The 19078-nt window shown below is 27.2% G+C and overlaps 1 protein-coding gene, 1 long non-coding RNA gene and 1 pseudogene across 2 annotated transcripts in view; 2 read left to right on the plus strand and 1 right to left on the minus strand.

The window, feature by feature from the left end:
* LOC126552093 (uncharacterized) overlaps window positions 1-602 on the minus strand; it is a 24520-nt gene extending 23918 nt beyond the window's left edge. The window contains exon 1 of the long non-coding RNA XR_007605942.1: window positions 519-602. This is a non-coding gene — a long non-coding RNA (uncharacterized LOC126552093). The remainder of the gene's footprint in view (window positions 1-518) is intronic.
* Window positions 586-6935, plus strand: LOC114124188 (leucine-rich repeat and calponin homology domain-containing protein). Its single transcript, XM_027987375.2, has 12 exons — window positions 586-1280; window positions 1421-1565; window positions 3086-3318; window positions 3628-3764; window positions 3867-4049; window positions 4113-4192; window positions 4268-4393; window positions 5447-5537; window positions 5607-5816; window positions 5882-6019; window positions 6098-6175; window positions 6304-6935. Exons 1-12 carry the CDS (start codon window positions 1109-1111, stop codon window positions 6442-6444), a joined length of 1734 nt encoding a protein of 577 aa, XP_027843176.1. The 5' UTR covers window positions 586-1108; the 3' UTR covers window positions 6445-6935.
* An 11649-nt stretch (window positions 6936-18584) lies between these two features.
* Window positions 18585-19044, plus strand: LOC114124183 (uncharacterized; annotated as a pseudogene).
* The last annotated feature ends 34 nt before the right edge of the window (window positions 19045-19078 follow it).

A 19078-nucleotide genomic window follows, 5' to 3' on the forward strand; every position in this document is an offset into this window, starting at 1 on the left:
TCGGGGCTTAAAAACAAAAATTAGGTACATAATATTTTCATGGAATAACAATCCCTACGGACGAGTCGCGCGTGTATAGAGTTCCCGGGTTATATGAAAAAAAAATAATGTTAAACAATACTACAGCTAACGAACTAACGCCAGTAATATTATCACGGTCCGCAACACAATGGATAATAATATTATTTCGTGCCGAAGGATAATAAATGAGATAATATTAGGGTTATACGCATTTGGGTCGAGTCCGCGTAGTTATGTACACACGAAGTGTTATAATTGAGGCAATAGATAGACGTTGTACAATAATAAAATTTTAATCGTGTACACTAGCTCTTGTGCTTAGTAGTTTCTATGTGGGTGGTACTTATAATGACGTAACAGAGGTTGGACGACACTCGGCCGTTTTAAATTATCGCGGTGTCTTGGCCATGGAACGAGAATAACTTACTACAACACACGTCACGACAATAATAACGACAATGATAATAATAATAATAATAACAATAATCGAATATTACCTATTATCTCATTATTCCTTGACCTTATCACGCGGCGGTTGTTATCACCCGACGACGGTTTGTGTTGTGCGGTCTCCCGTAAACAAATTTCCCTTTCCGGTCGCCATCCCCTCCGCCGATCAACACCCACCAGCGGTACATCCGAACATCCGTCGACCCGGCGATACGTTGTCATCATCGTCAATAATAAATAATAATAACATAACTCTCGGGGGGTCGACGAGTGTGTTGATAACGCGATTTTTTTTTTTTTTTTTTTACCAGCAATTTTTCCCGCAGAATCACGAATTCTGTCCGTTCGGTGTCGTTCGTGGCGTCTCGCACCAGTCACGCGTGCCCACCACTTACCTAATAATAATAATAGGTATACCTGCCCAGGTCGTCGGTCGATTAGCATTCATTCCGGTCCACGTCCGACGCATAGACAAGTACAACTCGATGGCGATGGCGGTCGGTCCGCCGTCTGACATTTCCGACGTCGGAGGAAGCAGCCATTACACGGGGCACCATCGGCGTCCGGTCTCGTCGGCGTGATAATCCGCTCCCGACCCGTTCGCAGTTCGCACATCACACTATACGGCACGACGACGATGGATTGTGCGTCAACGCTGTACTCGCACCGCAACAACGGACTGATGACCAGGTCGCTGGAGAAACTGTTGGAGGACGCGCACCTGTGCGGCGAATTGAAACTCGGCGGGCGCAAGCTAAAAGAATTCCCAGTGACGAATAAATACGATTTGTCCGACACGACCATTGCGGGTAAGAACGAAAGTGAAAGCTACCAGTGCAACTGTAATCGTTGTATGTGACAACATTATAATATTATTTATGATGTTGTGACCGATCGCCCGGTCCTGCAGTGAGTGCCCGTGGTAAATTGTCACTCGTTTGTTTTTCAGATCTCTCTAAGAATTGCTTCACACACTTTCCAGCTGAAGTGATTAAATTCTGGTCATTAGAATCTCTCAACCTGTATCATAATGCTATACGATCGATACCAAACACAGTCACATCACTTCAATCATTGGTGCATCTTGATCTCAGGTTGGTGGTTATTAAATCGAGTATACACGACTTGTTTAGTTATTGAATTAAGACAACAAACTATTTAATTGTTATAAGTACCTAGTTATCATCTAGTGATTTCTTTAAACTTATTAGCAATAGATTTCAACACTAAATGAATGTTTAGAAATTAAAATATCTTTTCCTGTTGCGTACCTATGGTATGTTATGACTTTTTTCTAATGTTGGTCAATAACCAAATAACACTGTTTTACGGACAAACTTATTTTGAACATCATTGTTGTCCTTATTATTTATGGTATTTGCATATATTTTTCATATATTTATGATTTATATAACAAATATAAAACATAAAGTAATCGAAAATATATTACTGATTATTAAGAAGTATTTTGAAACAGTACATTTACTATATATTATACCTTAACATAATTTAATGACATTGTTTGTAAACTATGAGTGTAGATGTTTAATTATACCAATGTTTTATTTAACAAACAATTTAACCAACATCCTAATTGAATACTTAAATGCTGTATTGTACTTTAGTTATAAATCATTTTTGTAACCATACTATAATGGTGATATTTCATTTATGATGACTAAAAACTGGTCATAAAGTGATTTTTCTCGTTCTTTCCATTTAACCTAAATTATAATGTTTAAAAATAATTTACTAGGGCATTATAAATATATACTAAAAATAATATTATTATTTTTAGTATTTTTATGTTTCAAGGTTTTATTTATTAATTAATGTAAAAGCTTAACATTTTTAGAGAATCTTATCTAGATTCAGTTTTAATTAAACATACATCTCATAATTATTGACAAAAATGCAACCTACTATTAGAGCAAGGACTATAGTTTAAAATTATTTAACACCAAATAAAAATAAAAAAAATTTTCCAATTTTTTATAAAATGTTATATTGTATATATTTTTTAGAATTACAGAAAAATCTGTATTTCATTAAGTTTTACTATTCTAAAATAAATGCACTAATTGTCATTTAATATTAGACATAATAAATATAATCTATGTAATTTATTTTGTTAACATAGGTACTTGAATTAATTATTTCATAATGTACAAAATGTTCTCCAATCTTAAAATATACACCTACAATTTTAATATTTTTATTCTCATAGTCATTATAAAATATAATTTTTATTTACCTTGATTTACTTACCAGTTACCTTTCATAATAAAATCAAAAATATTAATATATTATGCGTGTATAAAAATTCTTGCTCTATTAACACTGTGATATAATTTACTTATATTAATATTTTAATACACATGTATAATTCATCTTATTACTTAAAATATACTTGGATAAAATAATATCAATAATCAGAAGAAACATACCATCATAAAACAACTATAATAAATTAATATAAGTACTATGTTATCTTGTCAGTTTAAGTATTATTATTTGTTCAAAGGTAGTTATGAGTTATCTAAATATCTACATGTTATGTATACAAAGTATAGTATACGTGTATTCATTTATTATATTTAATCTTTTTTTATAGTCGGAACCGTTTAACATGTCTACCATCAGCTATATGTCAGTTACCTCTTGAAATCCTATTATTGTCCAATAACAAACTTAAACAATTACCCACCGAAATTGGATTCTGCAAAACTCTTATCGAGTTAGATGTAAGCTGCAATGTGCTTATTAATTTACCACCACAGTTGGGTCAACTATCCTCATTAAAATGTTTAAACGCACAAAATAATCTACTTATTGAGTTACCATTAGGTAAGTAAAACATTATTACTATAGTTTTTAACATCTTGTAGTTAAATAATAATAATAATAATAAATAAAACACCATTAAAAATAATTTTTTAAATTAAATTAATATTAAAAACAATATAAAATTATTACTTTTTTACTAATTAATGTATATATATTTTTGTACTATTACACTTCTAAATTTTTTAATTTAGATTAAAAATATTTCGCTGCTCAAATTAAATTCAATATTTAATACTTTTATAATAAAATATTGTAACATAAATAATTTTAAAAAAATTCAAAAATTTAATTTAATTTAATTTTTCACAGAATTAACATGTTTAAAATTAGCAAGATTGAATGTCAGTTTGAACCGAATAGCATCTTTACCTGTTGAACTGCGATTAATGTCTTCTTTAGAATATTTGGATGTAGCCAATAACCCTTTGGTCTCCCCTCCGACTGCTGTAAGAGTGCATATTAATAATCATTTTACATTGTTTAACAATACAATATATCATCTTTTAAAGTACTATCATTGTTTTTTTTTTTTTTTTTTTATGTCATAGGTTTGTATTAAGGGTCGTATTCATATATTTAAATGGTTGGAATTAAAAAGCATTAAAGAAGGCCGAAATCGAGGATCATCATGGAAGTTCAATTCTCTTAAGAGCAATAATCACAGTTTAGACAGTAATATGGACAGTTTAACATTATCTGAAACAACAAGTTTCGTACATTCTTCAGATGAAGTAAGTTTACTAACCATTTTTATCATATTAGCTCATAAACTAGTAATTTAATTATATTTTTAGGGTGCAAATGGAAGTACAGAGTATTTAAACAAATCTGAAAGAAAACATAGAGAAACAAACAGATACAATAACAATGCAAGGTATTGTATATTTGTATCATATTAACATTTTTATTTAATTATTTTTAACAATTTGTTTTTCATTTTTATTTATAGCCCTGAAATTGTACATGTCAGTAAAAGTAACGGTAATATGTCAACAAATTCAAATAAAATATACTCGAGTAATAACAATGGTATCAAGCTAAATGATAAGCCGACACATCACACTCAAAGCTATAGGTATGTATAATTGGTGATACAAAAAGTGGTCGATACATTCCTTCAGCTGCGCCATACCTGACTGGTAACCATTGATTCTCAAATAGCTCTTTGCTATACACACTGGGTTACTCGTGGGTTAACTAGACGCACATTTTGCACCTTTAAAACATATCTACCAAAACTCATGATTCGTTAATTTTGAGCCATGACTATACTTTCAAATAGTAAAAGATGAGCTCAACTGTGCAAAAATGCTATATTATGAATTTCATTTTTAATTTTTCCTTTAAAAAGTTTTGTCATTATTAAATTATTCAATTTTTAGTTAATTTTCAAAGTAATGATTATAATAAAATTACTTTACAACAGTTTACCTTTTTTAATTTTTTCAATTAATCACTGAAGTCAAATTGAAGTGTATTTTCGATAAATTAAAATTAATTTTCATGTCATATGTTGAATGAAAAATACAATATTTAGAATCATGGTGATGTTGTACAATGTACATCACAAAATTAGTGATAACTGATAATGCGTCTATAGTATGAAATATATTGGTCATGTATTCTCAATAAGAAATGTCAACATCTTAAAATATGACAGTTTTATATGCTTAAAAAATTGTAAAAGATCTAAGTAACGTTTTGGGTTCTAGAGAGTATTTCATAATATCTGAAGAAGTCATATTGTAAAGTTTAATATTAGTATTTACTATTTAAGTTTTTAATAAACAGACAAAGAACTTTAAATATCTTACCTAGTTTTAAACTTCAAATTGCTGTTTCTACAAACTATACATTTTCAGTTATGACAGTCTTGTTCTAAATGTGTGATAATATATGTATTACATTTTTAAATTAACTTATGATTAATAAAATAATAATTTAATACACACTACATTTAACGATATGTGAACTAAGTAAAGAAAGTACATAGTAATTATAATACCCACTGATGCATAATGGCTGCCAGATTCACATTGGTCACCGGCCAGATTTTGTGCCGCTGACTATAGTACAATATTAATGTTTCTAATTATGTTTGTTGTAATATACCTTAATTATTTTACAGAGAATACAAAGAGTTCCTTAAACAACAACGTGCCCAAGAATCTATTTATAAAGGAAAAGTTCAAAACCCTGACAATAATTATGATCAAAAGGTTTGTACTAATTGTCAAAATGTCACAAAAATTACCACTTTTGATTTATTTTATCTAATTTATAAACAGGATATCCGTCCATATATTAAACCAAGTACACCTGAAATTGTATCAACTCCAGTCAATAATTTATCATTACCTATGTCATCAAGTCCTAGTAGTCCAAATGTTTGGTCTAAGAATAACACTCAAATCACTAAAAATAAACTTCAGTTCACAATGAAACGGGAGTATGATAAAGCAAGAGAAGAGGCAGAACTTGTGAAACAACTACGAAATGTTAGTGTTTAATATTATTTTTATTATATTTGACTCTAGGTTTTAAACTAATTTTTGTATTTTAGACAATCGAATCACGCTTGAAAATGTCTCTTCCAAGTGAACTGTCACCAGCCCTTAATGATGGAGTTGTTCTTTGTTACTTAGCAAACCATGTCAAACCTAGATCTGTAGCTAGCATTCATGTACCTTCACCAGCTGTGGTAAACATCAATAAAATTAAATATTAAAAAAGTATCCAATACAATTTATGTTAATCTAATATATTTAATTACTTATAGCCTAAACTAACCATGGCTCGATGTAGACGGAACGTAGATAACTTTTTGGAAGCATGCCGTAAAATTGGTGTGAATGAAGTAAGTAATTACTAACTACTAATTACATATTATGTTGGATATGACTAAATTTGATAACAATTTATAGTATAACAAAATTATTTTTAGTAGACGTTAATATTTTAATGACAGCATTAAATTGTTTCTAGAAACTAATTTGTTGTGCTGTTGATATTCTGGAGGGAAAAGGAATTGTTCAAGTGGCCATCACCGTTGCTGAACTTTTGAAGTTCCATACAACAAAAACACAACCACAAAACGTTCACGTGCCATCACTTTTAAATGTTTAAGAACAAAACTTATAGAAACAATCTCTGAAAATAATGTGACTGACTGTTAAGCTCATAAATGAAATGCTTTGTGGCATTGAAGACTGTTTTAATTCACCTGTTTAAGTGTATAAAAAACCTCAGATATTTCATTATGAGGCTGAGTAAATTTTATATATTTTTATAATCAAAATGATATTGATCAATTAAAACTAATTTAGTGTACACTACTTAAAATTTTTACTGAGTGTATATAATATGTAGTATTTATTTATTTTTAGTCATTTTTTTGACAAAAAAAAAACTAAAGTTATTTATTTATTTTAAACTTCCTATAGAGCCTGTGTTAACAAATTAAGTTTTGCCATTCCTAAATAAACTGGCTGTACGTTATATTTATATTAGTTAAGCTATTGTTTTTTTTGCATTTTACTTTTAAATTTTATTTTACTAATTTAATTTTTTTTTATCATTTTTATTTATTTTTTTTTAATATATTTTGTATAGGTATATTTTATGTTTTTATTTTTTTTCAAACAATTTAGTATAATTAGTAATTAACTTGAGACTTTTAAATTTGTATACTAAAAACAGAAAGTATGAATTTATGTTAGGTAATAATTTCATATTATATGTATTAGTACAAAACACTAAATAATATTTTACGTATTATTTTATTACTTTTCCAAAAATGATTATAAAAACATAGATTTCAAACTGATTACCAAAATTAACTTAAATGTTATTAGGAAAGTAACATAAGTATCAAATTAATATTAATTATTCAGAAAATTATAATTAGCCATAAGCACTAATACATGTTTAATACAAAATTTTAAGTATTTATAATAAAAAAAATAATAATATTAAAATAATTTGTGTTTTATTGTTTAAAATTATTTTTTATTCATTTTTTTTTTAATTAAATTAATCGCTGCACTGCTGTTGTGAATGTAATACTTTCTCAATGTATCATAAAAATTGTCTACTAGAAGTATATTTTCATAGTTACTCATTAACAACAAAATATAAATTAAATGTTCACTAGCCATATACTATAAATTATTATGTGTATGTATGTAATTGTTTTTGTTTAGGTAGTTGACAGTAGTAACTGCAAATCTATGTAGATTAATGCCTTTCTTTCTAGTTTTTCTATTGATAATATGTCATCAAAGATTTAACTCTTAGATCTGCCACTGCTCACAGTGGCATAAAATAAAAAATGTTTAAAATGGGCCCCTAATATTATATTGTTATACCAAAATATAACCCTATAACCAAAAGCCCCAGATTACCGTGACCCCCCCCCCCCCGCGATGCGGGGTCTGCGGGCCTTCAGTTACGCCACTGACTGCTCACTATGTACAATATAGTTAATAAGTTAAGGCACTAGTATATACTACTTGTTACAAAATATAAACATAATTAGAATTTCAAACTGGGATACGATAAAATTAATGTAATATTTAATGAAGTTCATAATTAAAACTAGTTACTAAATATAAGTAGGCCATTAATAATTATATGTCAACATAGAAAATTAGGTTAAGCTATAATATGATATAAGATTAAAAAAAAATGATGGAAAATTGTCATGGTTTAATGTATTTACCGTGTATAGAACATCTGTGTCCATTAAATGCTTAAATTTTGATTGTGTTTACGACCTATGTATATAAAATTTTATTTTTGTGTCCAAGGACAATTTTCTAGTAATCACCTTCTGATCATTAATTTTAAGGCAGTTTCTGATAGCAAATTTGATTTAGTTTGTACTTTCTTAATTTTGAAAATGCTAAGATATTATGATCATGATAATCATTTAATCATTGTTTTTTTTTTGTTTATACTATGTGTCAACAATTGTTCAAAGATATTTGAAAAATGATCAAACATAACTTATTTACTCTGCTCTTTATATTCGTCAACGTAATGTTAAAAATTAAAACATAAATTTATGTTGTATTAAAAATTGTTATAATTAACATGCCAATACTCAGGAAGGAAATATATATTTTGTAATATTTTACAGCTTTAATCAACTTAAACACAACATTTTATTTAATAATTTATGTGGTGATTAGATTATTTTATGATAAGTATATTAATGATGCATTGAGCGTTTAAATATATAAATCAATATTACCCTAGGGGTATATAATCTATAGTAACACTACAAATTTAAATAATACAGTTAAATAATATTTGTAAACTTTTGTTTTGTTCACTCAAGTACCTATATACATATGTTTGTTTTAAACTATAAATATATTTGTACGTAGGTACATAGATTATTGTTATGTGAAAATAAAATAAATAATATCATTTTATGTTCATTTTCACCAGGACACATCATTAAATTATTTGCCTGACTAGATGACTTGTAGGCAGCACTTCTTACACCTCTATCAAATTTCTCTATAAATGACAATTGTTTATAAATTATACTGTAGATTAAGTAGGCACCTAGCTAGTTAAATACATTATTGAGATATGACCATTTAAAATTTGTTTAGAAAGGTATAATATTATGCTTGTGGTATATCATGGTATACCGTATATAGAAACCCCACATATATAATATAATGTACTAATCATATTATTAACTAGCATGTAATAATGTATCTGTAACAGTTCAACAATTGAAATACACGCATTCCGTGACTAATATGAACACTTTTCAGTCCAGTAAATACTTATCTATAATAATACATTAAATTTAATACTTTTTAAACAAAATTACAAATATTACGAATTGTAAACGAAAATTTCAAGCAGTGAGCGGTGTACGAACTGACTTCAATTATAATAATATTATATCTAAGATTGCGATATGTGATGTTACGACTAATACCGGCCGAGTGTCTTCAATATCCCAGCCAACTGTCTTGCAAAGCTGGGCAAATTAACAAATTTTTTTATAAACTAGTTTAATTTAAGTTATGCCCATAAAAAAAAAACTAAATTATTAAGTCAAAATATGGACTAATTTGAGTAACTAAAGTAAGTTACAAATTTTCAGGAATAAAATGATAATACTTTTTTTTTAAATACCTTTAAAATAAACATTTTTATCTAATGGTAAAATGATTAGTTTTTTTATAGTATTAAATTAATAGTAAACACACAGACTATATTATTTTTATAAAATAAACAACTGTTCAATATTATATTGTATCATAATAATTGTACTTAACATATTTTATAAATACTGGACATTATTACCAGAAGAAAATGAAAAATCAACGTACAAAATAAATAGTTATTAAAATACAAAAAATTCGAAAATAACTTTTTACAAATAATTTTAATTTTAACAATAATAAATAGTTAAGTTTAAAAAAAAATAATGTACCTACCTATAAAAAAGGTATACCAAGCCATATAATTGTATTTAAATTATTTAAAATGTTAAACTAATTGACATAACTTTTATTATAACTGTCATAAAAACCATTTATAGCTAGCTAATTTTTTTCAAATTAAAAAGTCAGAGATCTCCATACATTATGTTCATCTGCTGAACTAATATGTGTTTAATACGAAAAATGATTAAATTAAGTGGACTAGATAAACGTACATGCAATATATTATATAACTATATATTAAAATAATACAAAATTATACGTGTTAAGTTTCTGGCTGTAAAGAGGAAATTGTAATTGCGTTGTGTGTCATAAACTAATAATAATTTTCCATTATAATTTAAAACTTATTATTTAAAACAATAATATTGTTTTATTACAAGCTTTATTATTGATTATCACTTAATTCTTATTTGTTATTCAAAAACGAATAACCGTAGGTTTATGAAATTTTCATCAAATGTTTACGTTATAATAATTTGTATTTATACATGGTATATTTTAACTCTTTTTGAGCTATAGGTATCGATAAAAAACCATTCGAAGGCTCGAAATTCTCAAATTAATTTGTAATTGGTTTCTTTTAGGCATTTCGCACTATAGAACTAAAGAACCTTAAAATAAGCAATTATTTTTTTATGGATATTTGAAGTTTAAATTTGGACGAAATCACATGTTTTTATGATAAATAACGATTTTAATTATTTTGTTATAGTTCTAAAACATTATTTGTTGGTTGATAGGAACTTAGAACATTTAAGTACGTACCTATATTATGGATTTAATTAAATCTATATGGAATGATATTTTTAAAATATGTAGATTAATTTAAAATATATTACCTATTTCAATATTAAATGGTTATGCTATGAACCTATTCATATTATGCACTGTTTTATAATAAGTTGGTATTGAATAAAAAGTTAATAACAATAATAATATAATATATTATTTTGTTATAATAGTATAAAGAATGCAATCTTTACGCTAAAAATTAAAATAACTTATACTGTCTTACTGTTATATTGCTTGTGAAATAAATAAAACATAATATATTATATCGAGAAATAAGCTGACGGATCGTATCCGCTCAGAATCATTTTTTTATTATACGATTATATTCTAATTTAACACACCCGTTACAGTAATCCATATATTTCATATTGGTTTGAAGTAAAATTATTTATTTTACTTTTGGTAATATTGCAGTAAGTTAAATTAATTTTTCTAAAGACATTGAATTTGAAAATTTTGTTTTTAAACTATTACAATAAGCAACGAATATCGTTATTCGTTATTAAAATATGTAATTTCGTCTAAATTTTAATTTTAAATATTCTATAAAAAAAATCGCAATTGAATATTCTTTTAGTTTTAGTGTTAACTACCTACTTAAGAAGAACATTGTGTTAAATGCTATAAGAATTAGAACTTGTATACCTACGTTTTTTTTTACTACGAAATACTCTTGTAGTTTGTAGATTTTAAATCTCTAGGGTTAGGTTAGGATTAACCTAACCTAACCGATTTTTTTAACAATTTTATTAATAGTGAATATTTTATATTTGAAATTAAAATATCTATAATATATTTTAAATATTTTTTTATACCTATAAGAACGAATTAAGCAAGTTTTGTCTTCAATTTTAAAACTTTTTGACCGAAACATTTTATACTAATTAGTAAATTCCCTATTATGTATAATATTATATGTATTAAACAATTAACCCTTTGAAGAGTGAATTATAATATATGAAAAAAATATAATAAAAAATTTACAATTTTTGCAAAGTAATGACGTATATTTACGTCATTATCATTTATAATTATTGTAATTAAGCAATATAAATATTAGACAGTATTAGGCAATCTATAAACATACGGAAAAAATATTTAAATAAATAGATACATTTATGTTCTAATCTAGTAGAAAAAATTTAAAAATATTATTGACAGATGGCAAACACACTTCATTATGTGTTCGAAACCTGTACAAAAATAATTACGATCACTAAAATTCGATGAACACCATAAGTCATAACTCAACAATTACGTAAATATACATCATTCCTTTACAGAACATACATACTAAATGACGTAAATATACGTCAATACTCCTCAAATACATTTCCAGTATGTACAAGTATAATTTTTTTTTTTACCGATTGTGTAAAAAACCGTTTGAAAAGAAATAGTTATTTTACAAGTGAATATGCAGTTTATTTAAGAATCTAAAATATATTTATTCACCAAAAATTAATTTAAATTTTCGGTGGACATTTTTCAATTAAGAAAGAAAAACTCATAAATAACCTCATATTAAATTTTCAAATCTTAGACATTATAAAAATGTGAAACGAAATAATAAAAAATAATTTGAAAATTTTCAATATTTTACGAATTTTGTCAAAATTTTAAATTTAAACGCTTATAAAAAACTATAAAATTTCGAATACTTTTTGATTATTAAATAAACAACTTAAGATAAGACAAATAATTCGTGTATTAAATTTTTAATAATTTTTACCTTATAAGTAACATTTTATCGACTTTAAAAAAAAACTAAATAAAATGAAAAATTTCAGTTGTTGTTTTTAAATAACTATTTAAAAAGAGTCAACATTTTTTGAAAATTATATTGTATATTGACAATTATGATATAAGTATTTGGTATAGAATTCAAGTATTTACGGAAATTCGTTTTCAAGTTACACTTAAAAACAAAATCAATTTTGAGAACAATTTTGAGTAAAAATTCTAGTAAAATTTTAGTTATACATTTTTAGATTCTGAACGAAGTGATGAATGTATTGATTTTACAATGATGTGTGTTTTTTTTTTTGAAATTTTCAATTTTTCTGAAAAAATATTTTTGAAGTGTCGATCAAATTTTTTGGCCCTATCAAAATACTTGAAAATGTAATACAAAGTTCCTCATAAGTTATTCTTATAGTGATTAAAAAATTATAAGAATACATAGGCACAATTTTTTTTTATTAGCATTTGAAGTTCAAATATTGACAAAAATTCCTCAAAAGTATGAATATTTGCAAATTATTTTGTAGTTGAAAATTCATAAAATTTGTTGTGTATATAACTAAGGATTAAAAATACAACACTAAGTTTTCCATAAGTTTTCCTTCAAGTATCTATAGAGAAAACTCATAACATCATTATAGGAAAAATTTTAAGTGCGTTTAAATTTTAAATTTTTACGAAATAGCGTAACAATAACGATTTATCCCAAACGATTTTAAATATTTGTTATTATTCAAAAAGTATAAGTCGTAGATACTTGAAAATTTTACCAGCTATTAAGATTCGCGTTTTCTTTACGTGATTTAATTTTTAAAATATTTTGAATTTTTTGAGCTATTTATAGACTACTAAAATTTTCAATTTTTCTGAAAAATTTTTTTTTAAGTGTCGATAAAATTTTTTCGGCCCTATCAAAATACTTGAAAATTTAATACAAATTTCCTCATAAGTTATTCTTATAGCGATTAAAAAATTTTAAGAATACATAGGCACAATTCTTTTTTATTAGCATTTGAAATTCAAATTTTGACGAAAATTCGTTTTTCGTATACAATGATACCTATCATTGCATTCAAATTTAACCTACCCTAGTCCGAGGTCAACCCCACCCCCTAATGTACAGCAGAACGATACCCACTTGCCCGCTTTTTTATTATTAAAATTTTAAAAATATTGAAAATTTGAATATAAAAATACAAATTAAATTCATTTATCTACCCAAAAACCCTTAGAGTTGAAAATTGAAGTATTTTTCAACTATATATCGGGTAGGTACTTAATACTTATTTACAAAAATAAAAAACACTCATCATTGTATATAAAATCAATACATTCTTTATATCTATCAGCGGTTCTCAAACTGTAGTACTAGAAGTACGCGAAAGACTACACGGTGGTAGAACGGAAAATTAAAAATAAATATTCGATTCTAATTTCGTTGAAAATCTATTATTAAATTCATATTTTATTTTAAAAAACTAATAAATATGATTGGGTCTCGTACTCTCGTAGTCGTGGCCTGCTGTTTTCTCATTGTAACGGACCGCGTTCAAATAACCGTGTATGAAGGGATGCAGTGATAGTTTTTTTGTCGTTTTGATCACATTTATTTTTCTAAATATTTTTTTTTCCGTTCAAAATATTTCCAAGTCACAATAATAAAATCTTGACATGGACTGCCGTGAAGGCGCTCGCTCTAGCTCTCGTAGTTAATCAAGTCTGAAAATACCGATCTCAGGCTCTTCTATATATAGATCCTTTCTTCACTATATATAAGTATAAGGCAAGTAGTCGTGTCCATTTTTTAGTGTACCACCGTGCGTCCTCGGGTTCATGCGATAATCCTCTATACGACTATACTATCTTATGGTTTCCGGATGCCGTACAATCTACCTAAATCCTTTGGACTATATAATTACGTGCATATTTTTCTGATTAAAACTATTGCGCAGTTAGCTTCTTGTACCCCGTTTTTATTTATTAGTTTTTTAAAATAAAAAAAAAAATTATATTGTAATATTTTTTTGCATTATTATTTAAAATAAATGTATTTAACTAAAAAGTATAAAGTATTTAATTGTACAATTTGGATCGTTTTATTTTTAGTCATTAGTGGTGTGTGACTGATTAATAATACACCCAAATGGTACGCAAAAAAAAAGTTTATTCTATATAATATATATCATTCTCACGACCGCTCCGATCAAAATTTAATAATTGTATTTTTACAAATCAATATCCTAGTTTTGTCGGTTGAACACGACGTTTCATTATCGGCTGTACATATAGTTAAAATACGTTTGTTAATTAAATCTAGATTTCCGTCAATTTAATCGAGAATTTTTTTCGCACTGGTCTATTTAGTATTTTAGTGCCTGGCACTCGTCGTCCCGCCTTTATTTGTCCGAATCTCTGACACTACAGCTGCAGCTGTCGTCTAGATTGTGAGAATCAATATAGGCCGCATAGATGCCAACAACGCCCTAGCTGTATCGATGAGGGTTGCTCGCGAAACAACTCGTCCGTCGCGAGCAGTGACCTAAGCCGACGGGCACCGAACCACTCGATCGCAACCGACAACAGCAGCCGCACAATTATTCTGGCCCACCCGAAAACTGCGAAATCAATAACTTACGAATCGTGCTCCTCTACCCCCCTCTCATGTGCAGTGGCGTAAAAATAGGGTGGTAGTGCGTTGCTATGTACTCAGCTGTATCTATATAATATAACACAGATATAGGAACTGCGACGTAGACAACACATTAGAGTATATAACAATAAGGGGAGAAGTATACAGCAATATTACCTATACATATTTATTACGAGACAGACTTAATATCATATCTGTACTCCTAATTTTAAACGTCAATTAATATAAATCAAAATTTATATATAGATGATTGCTACTATAATTTTATAACATAATTTGTTTACACAAGGATAGCGTTACGGGGTACAAGAAACTAACTGCGCAATAGTTTTAATCAGAAAAATATGCACGTAATTATATAGTCCAAAGGATTTAGGTAGATTGTACGGTATCCGGAAACCATAAGATAGTATAGTCGTATAGAAGATTATTGCATGAACCCGAGGACGCACGGTGGTACAGTAAAAAATGGACACGACTACTTATACATATATATACTTATATATAGTGAAGAAAGGATCTATATATAGAGGAGCCCGAGATCGGTATTTTCAGACTTGATTAACTACGAGAGCTAGAGCGAGCGCCTTCACGGCAGTCCATGTCAAGATTTTATTATTGTGACTTGGAAATATTTTGAATGGAAAAAAAAAATATTTAGAAAAATAAATGTGATCAAAACGACAAAAAAACTATACGCTGCATCCATTCATACACGGTTGTTTGAACGCGGTCCGCTACAATGAGAAAACAGCAGACCACGACCACGAGACCCAATCATATTGAAAATATATAATTAAAAAAATGTCAATGATATTATTGAAAAATAATTACCATTTCGTTTTAATATTATGATTATTTTTTTGTTGTAATTTTATACAAATGCAATAATTCGAATTTTTGGTTTTCACTGTTCTATAGCCATTCTACAGTAAAAACTATTCATAAAATGTCGAGTTTGACGAGATTGGTGTGAACGATTTATGACAGCTTAGTATTATGTTCAATTGTATTTCAATTGACAAGGAACAGCTTGAAAGGTAAATTTTATAAGAAAATGATTGATGGTATTTGAAGTAATGAGGTGACAAAAGACAAACAGAAGTAATTTTAAAAATATTTCACCGTATATCTTGTGTAATGTCATTATTGTATCATACGAATTATATGAGTGAAATAAAAAGTATATTTTATTGGTTTTCATATACCTATCTATGCATGTTATTTACATTATGTATATACTTGCGATGTACATTTTTAAATGTACAAATCAAATACAGATTAAATTTTAATCTCTATCGTACTATTTATAGTATTTTATACTACTAATAATTATAGTCGATAAATTATCGAATGAACGTATCGACAATCTATTCATTTTAGCATTTAACTGTTTAGTACTCGTACCCGATTGACATTAGAAAATATTTTTAAATTTTAAACGACTCATATTTTTAATTTTATATTTTAATTATTAGTTAAATGATACTAAGTAATGCTAAAATGCAGTGGCGGTTTTGAGGGTGAAGCAAGTGAGGCGATGCTTCACCTAAAATGTTGTAGTAAATAATACTCTAAAAGTATAATTCTTAGCTCACCGATAACACACATTTCGCCAACAATTTTTGACGTATTTATGGTTTTATTTGAAAAAAAAATCTTCTTTACGAAGTTTAACAATATGCAGAATTATCATTTATTTTACTATTGTATAATATTATTCCGTGTTTATTACCAAAAATAGTGATAACCGATAAGAAATTTACGAAATAATTATTACGTAAACAAACCCTCATATTTCAACTGGCGGCAATATTCCGATGACGTCGGAGAGGCACCGTGTTTAATATCGCCTCTGAATTGTTACTTGTGTACATGAATTACACACAAACACACACGGAAGTACGAAAATGCACGCGACTATTAAATAAGCGAAATTGCGCATGCGCTATGATCACCGTGAGACTCGTTTTTCATCGCCTCTGAGTACTTAAAATAGATGAGTAGGTAATATGGTCGGCTCGCAGCTGTAATTGCGGCACGATCAACAACAATACATAGATATAGATAATCATAACTCATAAGCTGTTATTATATTGTCACAGAGCCTAATGAAACCGATTTCAATAGGTATAAGTTAAATTTTTGTTATGAATGGAGGGAAAGTAATACAAAAGTTGCCTCACTAAAAAAAATACAATCAAAACCGTCTCTGCTAAAATGGCAACCAATTTTCAGCCTCAGTTTAAAAATATTATAAATTAATTTTACTTTTTTGTATGACAACTGTATGTATTTTTAATTTCATTTCTAAAACAGAATACTTTTTGGAGTATTTTGATACATAAAAATCGAAATTAGGACGATTAGTTTATGATGAGTTATAAATGTTATAATATTTTTTTTTCTCCAGAAATTCAAATTTTAGTAACATTACCTTATTATGCTACAGGAGCATTTCAAGTATTTTCAATAATATAATATAATATATTCTGTGTAATTAAGACATTTAGTAAATCTAAGGATTTACCATAGGTAAAAAAGTCCTCAGAATGAAAATCTACCTCTCATTTGTAGATAAATTAAAATGTACCTATGTTAATAAAATTACAAATATTACCTTCTTAGTTCTTACTATTAAAGGTACTAACTTGATCTATTCTTAAGTTGGACAACGCGCAATGGCGAATTTACGATTTCTGTCTTGGTGGTTGTATACCATAGAAAAATACTATACTTATAAGTTATATTGGACTATGATAGTCTATGTTTTTACTACATGACGTTTGATATTTATCTTTCAATTTTTAATCTTCAAATTCTTTATTTAATTTCTTATATTATACGGGGCTTATTCTATAAGGATTTTTTTCAACAACGCATTTTTATTTTTGATAAGCCTATACTAATAGACATATAATAATATCGAAATATAATATCAAATTTTAGTTAAAAATAATAACATTTTTATCCTTTAAGGTTGGAATAATTTAAAATTTAATCTATTACGAAGAAATAAAATAAACAATCACGTTTAAAATATTTTATTTTGATTAATGTCCTCTTTAGTCTTAGTTCTAAAATGAATAAAAAGATGTTCATTTTTTGTTTCAACATGAAAACTTTGACGATTTATTGATTTAAAAATATTGTTTTTACTTATTAATTGTTCAACGTTAGCGCTATTGTTTTTGCGTTTTTGCAGCTATAACACGAGCAAGTAAAATATTAATATTTTTATACTCGTTAGATAAATATTGCATTAATTTAGGCAATGGAATTTGTCGTATCTTTTCTAATCTGTTATGTTCCATTAAATGTGTATAGGTACTCCATATTTAGATCAATACGTCCAGAACTAAACAAGTAACTAATACTATAGTATAACAATAATATAAAAATAAAATATAAAATAAAATTTTAATGCATTTTTTAAGTTTTTAAAATTTTTAGGTGATTAAAATCTCTGCCTTAATTATAGATATAATACGAACATTAGGCGGTTAATGGTTTATCGGTGATTTTCTTTATTGGTATTCGGAATTAAGTATTCTTAGAAAAAGAGTCAGCTTTTGCAGTTTTATTGCACAGTTTTTGACAATAGTATGATAAGAGCTCAATTTGAAAATTGCTTTTTATTAGGAGATGGTGGATATCCTTGCCGTGACTACCTTATCCTTATGACTCCGCTCCTTAATCCTAATACTGAAGCAGTGAAACGATATCAGGTATAATTCAAATAGAAGTCTTTAGATCCATATACATTTTACATTATAGCGAGCCCGTATTAGCACAAGAAACGTTGTGGAAAGAATATTTGGTGTGTGGAAACGGAGATTTCCTGTGTTAGTAGTAGATATACGTACATAGCTGAACATAGCTGTGATGACAGTTGTTGCTACTGCTATTTTATATAATATATTAAAACAGCAAACTGATGAAATACCAGAAGATCATGAAAATATAATAGGTAATGAATTATTAAATGCAGTTTATGCTAAGCCTGCTAGACAGATGACGGTTAACTTGGTTAGAACACAATTAATTAATTTTGTTTTTACATAACAAATGAAGATTTATTTTTGATCAAAATTAGAAT

The sequence above is a fragment of the Aphis gossypii genome, chromosome X (assembly GCF_020184175.1).
Source record: "Aphis gossypii isolate Hap1 chromosome X, ASM2018417v2, whole genome shotgun sequence".
NCBI classification, from domain to species: domain Eukaryota; kingdom Metazoa; phylum Arthropoda; class Insecta; order Hemiptera; family Aphididae; genus Aphis; species Aphis gossypii.

Coding starts and splice junctions, on each gene's coding strand:
- LOC114124188 (XM_027987375.2), top strand. CDS start 1,109: ATGGATTGTGCGTCAACGCTGTACTCGCACCGCAACAACGGACTGATG. Junction 3,765..3,866: donor TGGTCTCCCCTCCGACTGCT/GTAAGAGTGCAT, acceptor TTTATGTCATAG/GTTTGTATTAAGGGTCGTAT. Junction 5,817..5,881: donor TTGTGAAACAACTACGAAAT/GTTAGTGTTTAA, acceptor TTTGTATTTTAG/ACAATCGAATCACGCTTGAA.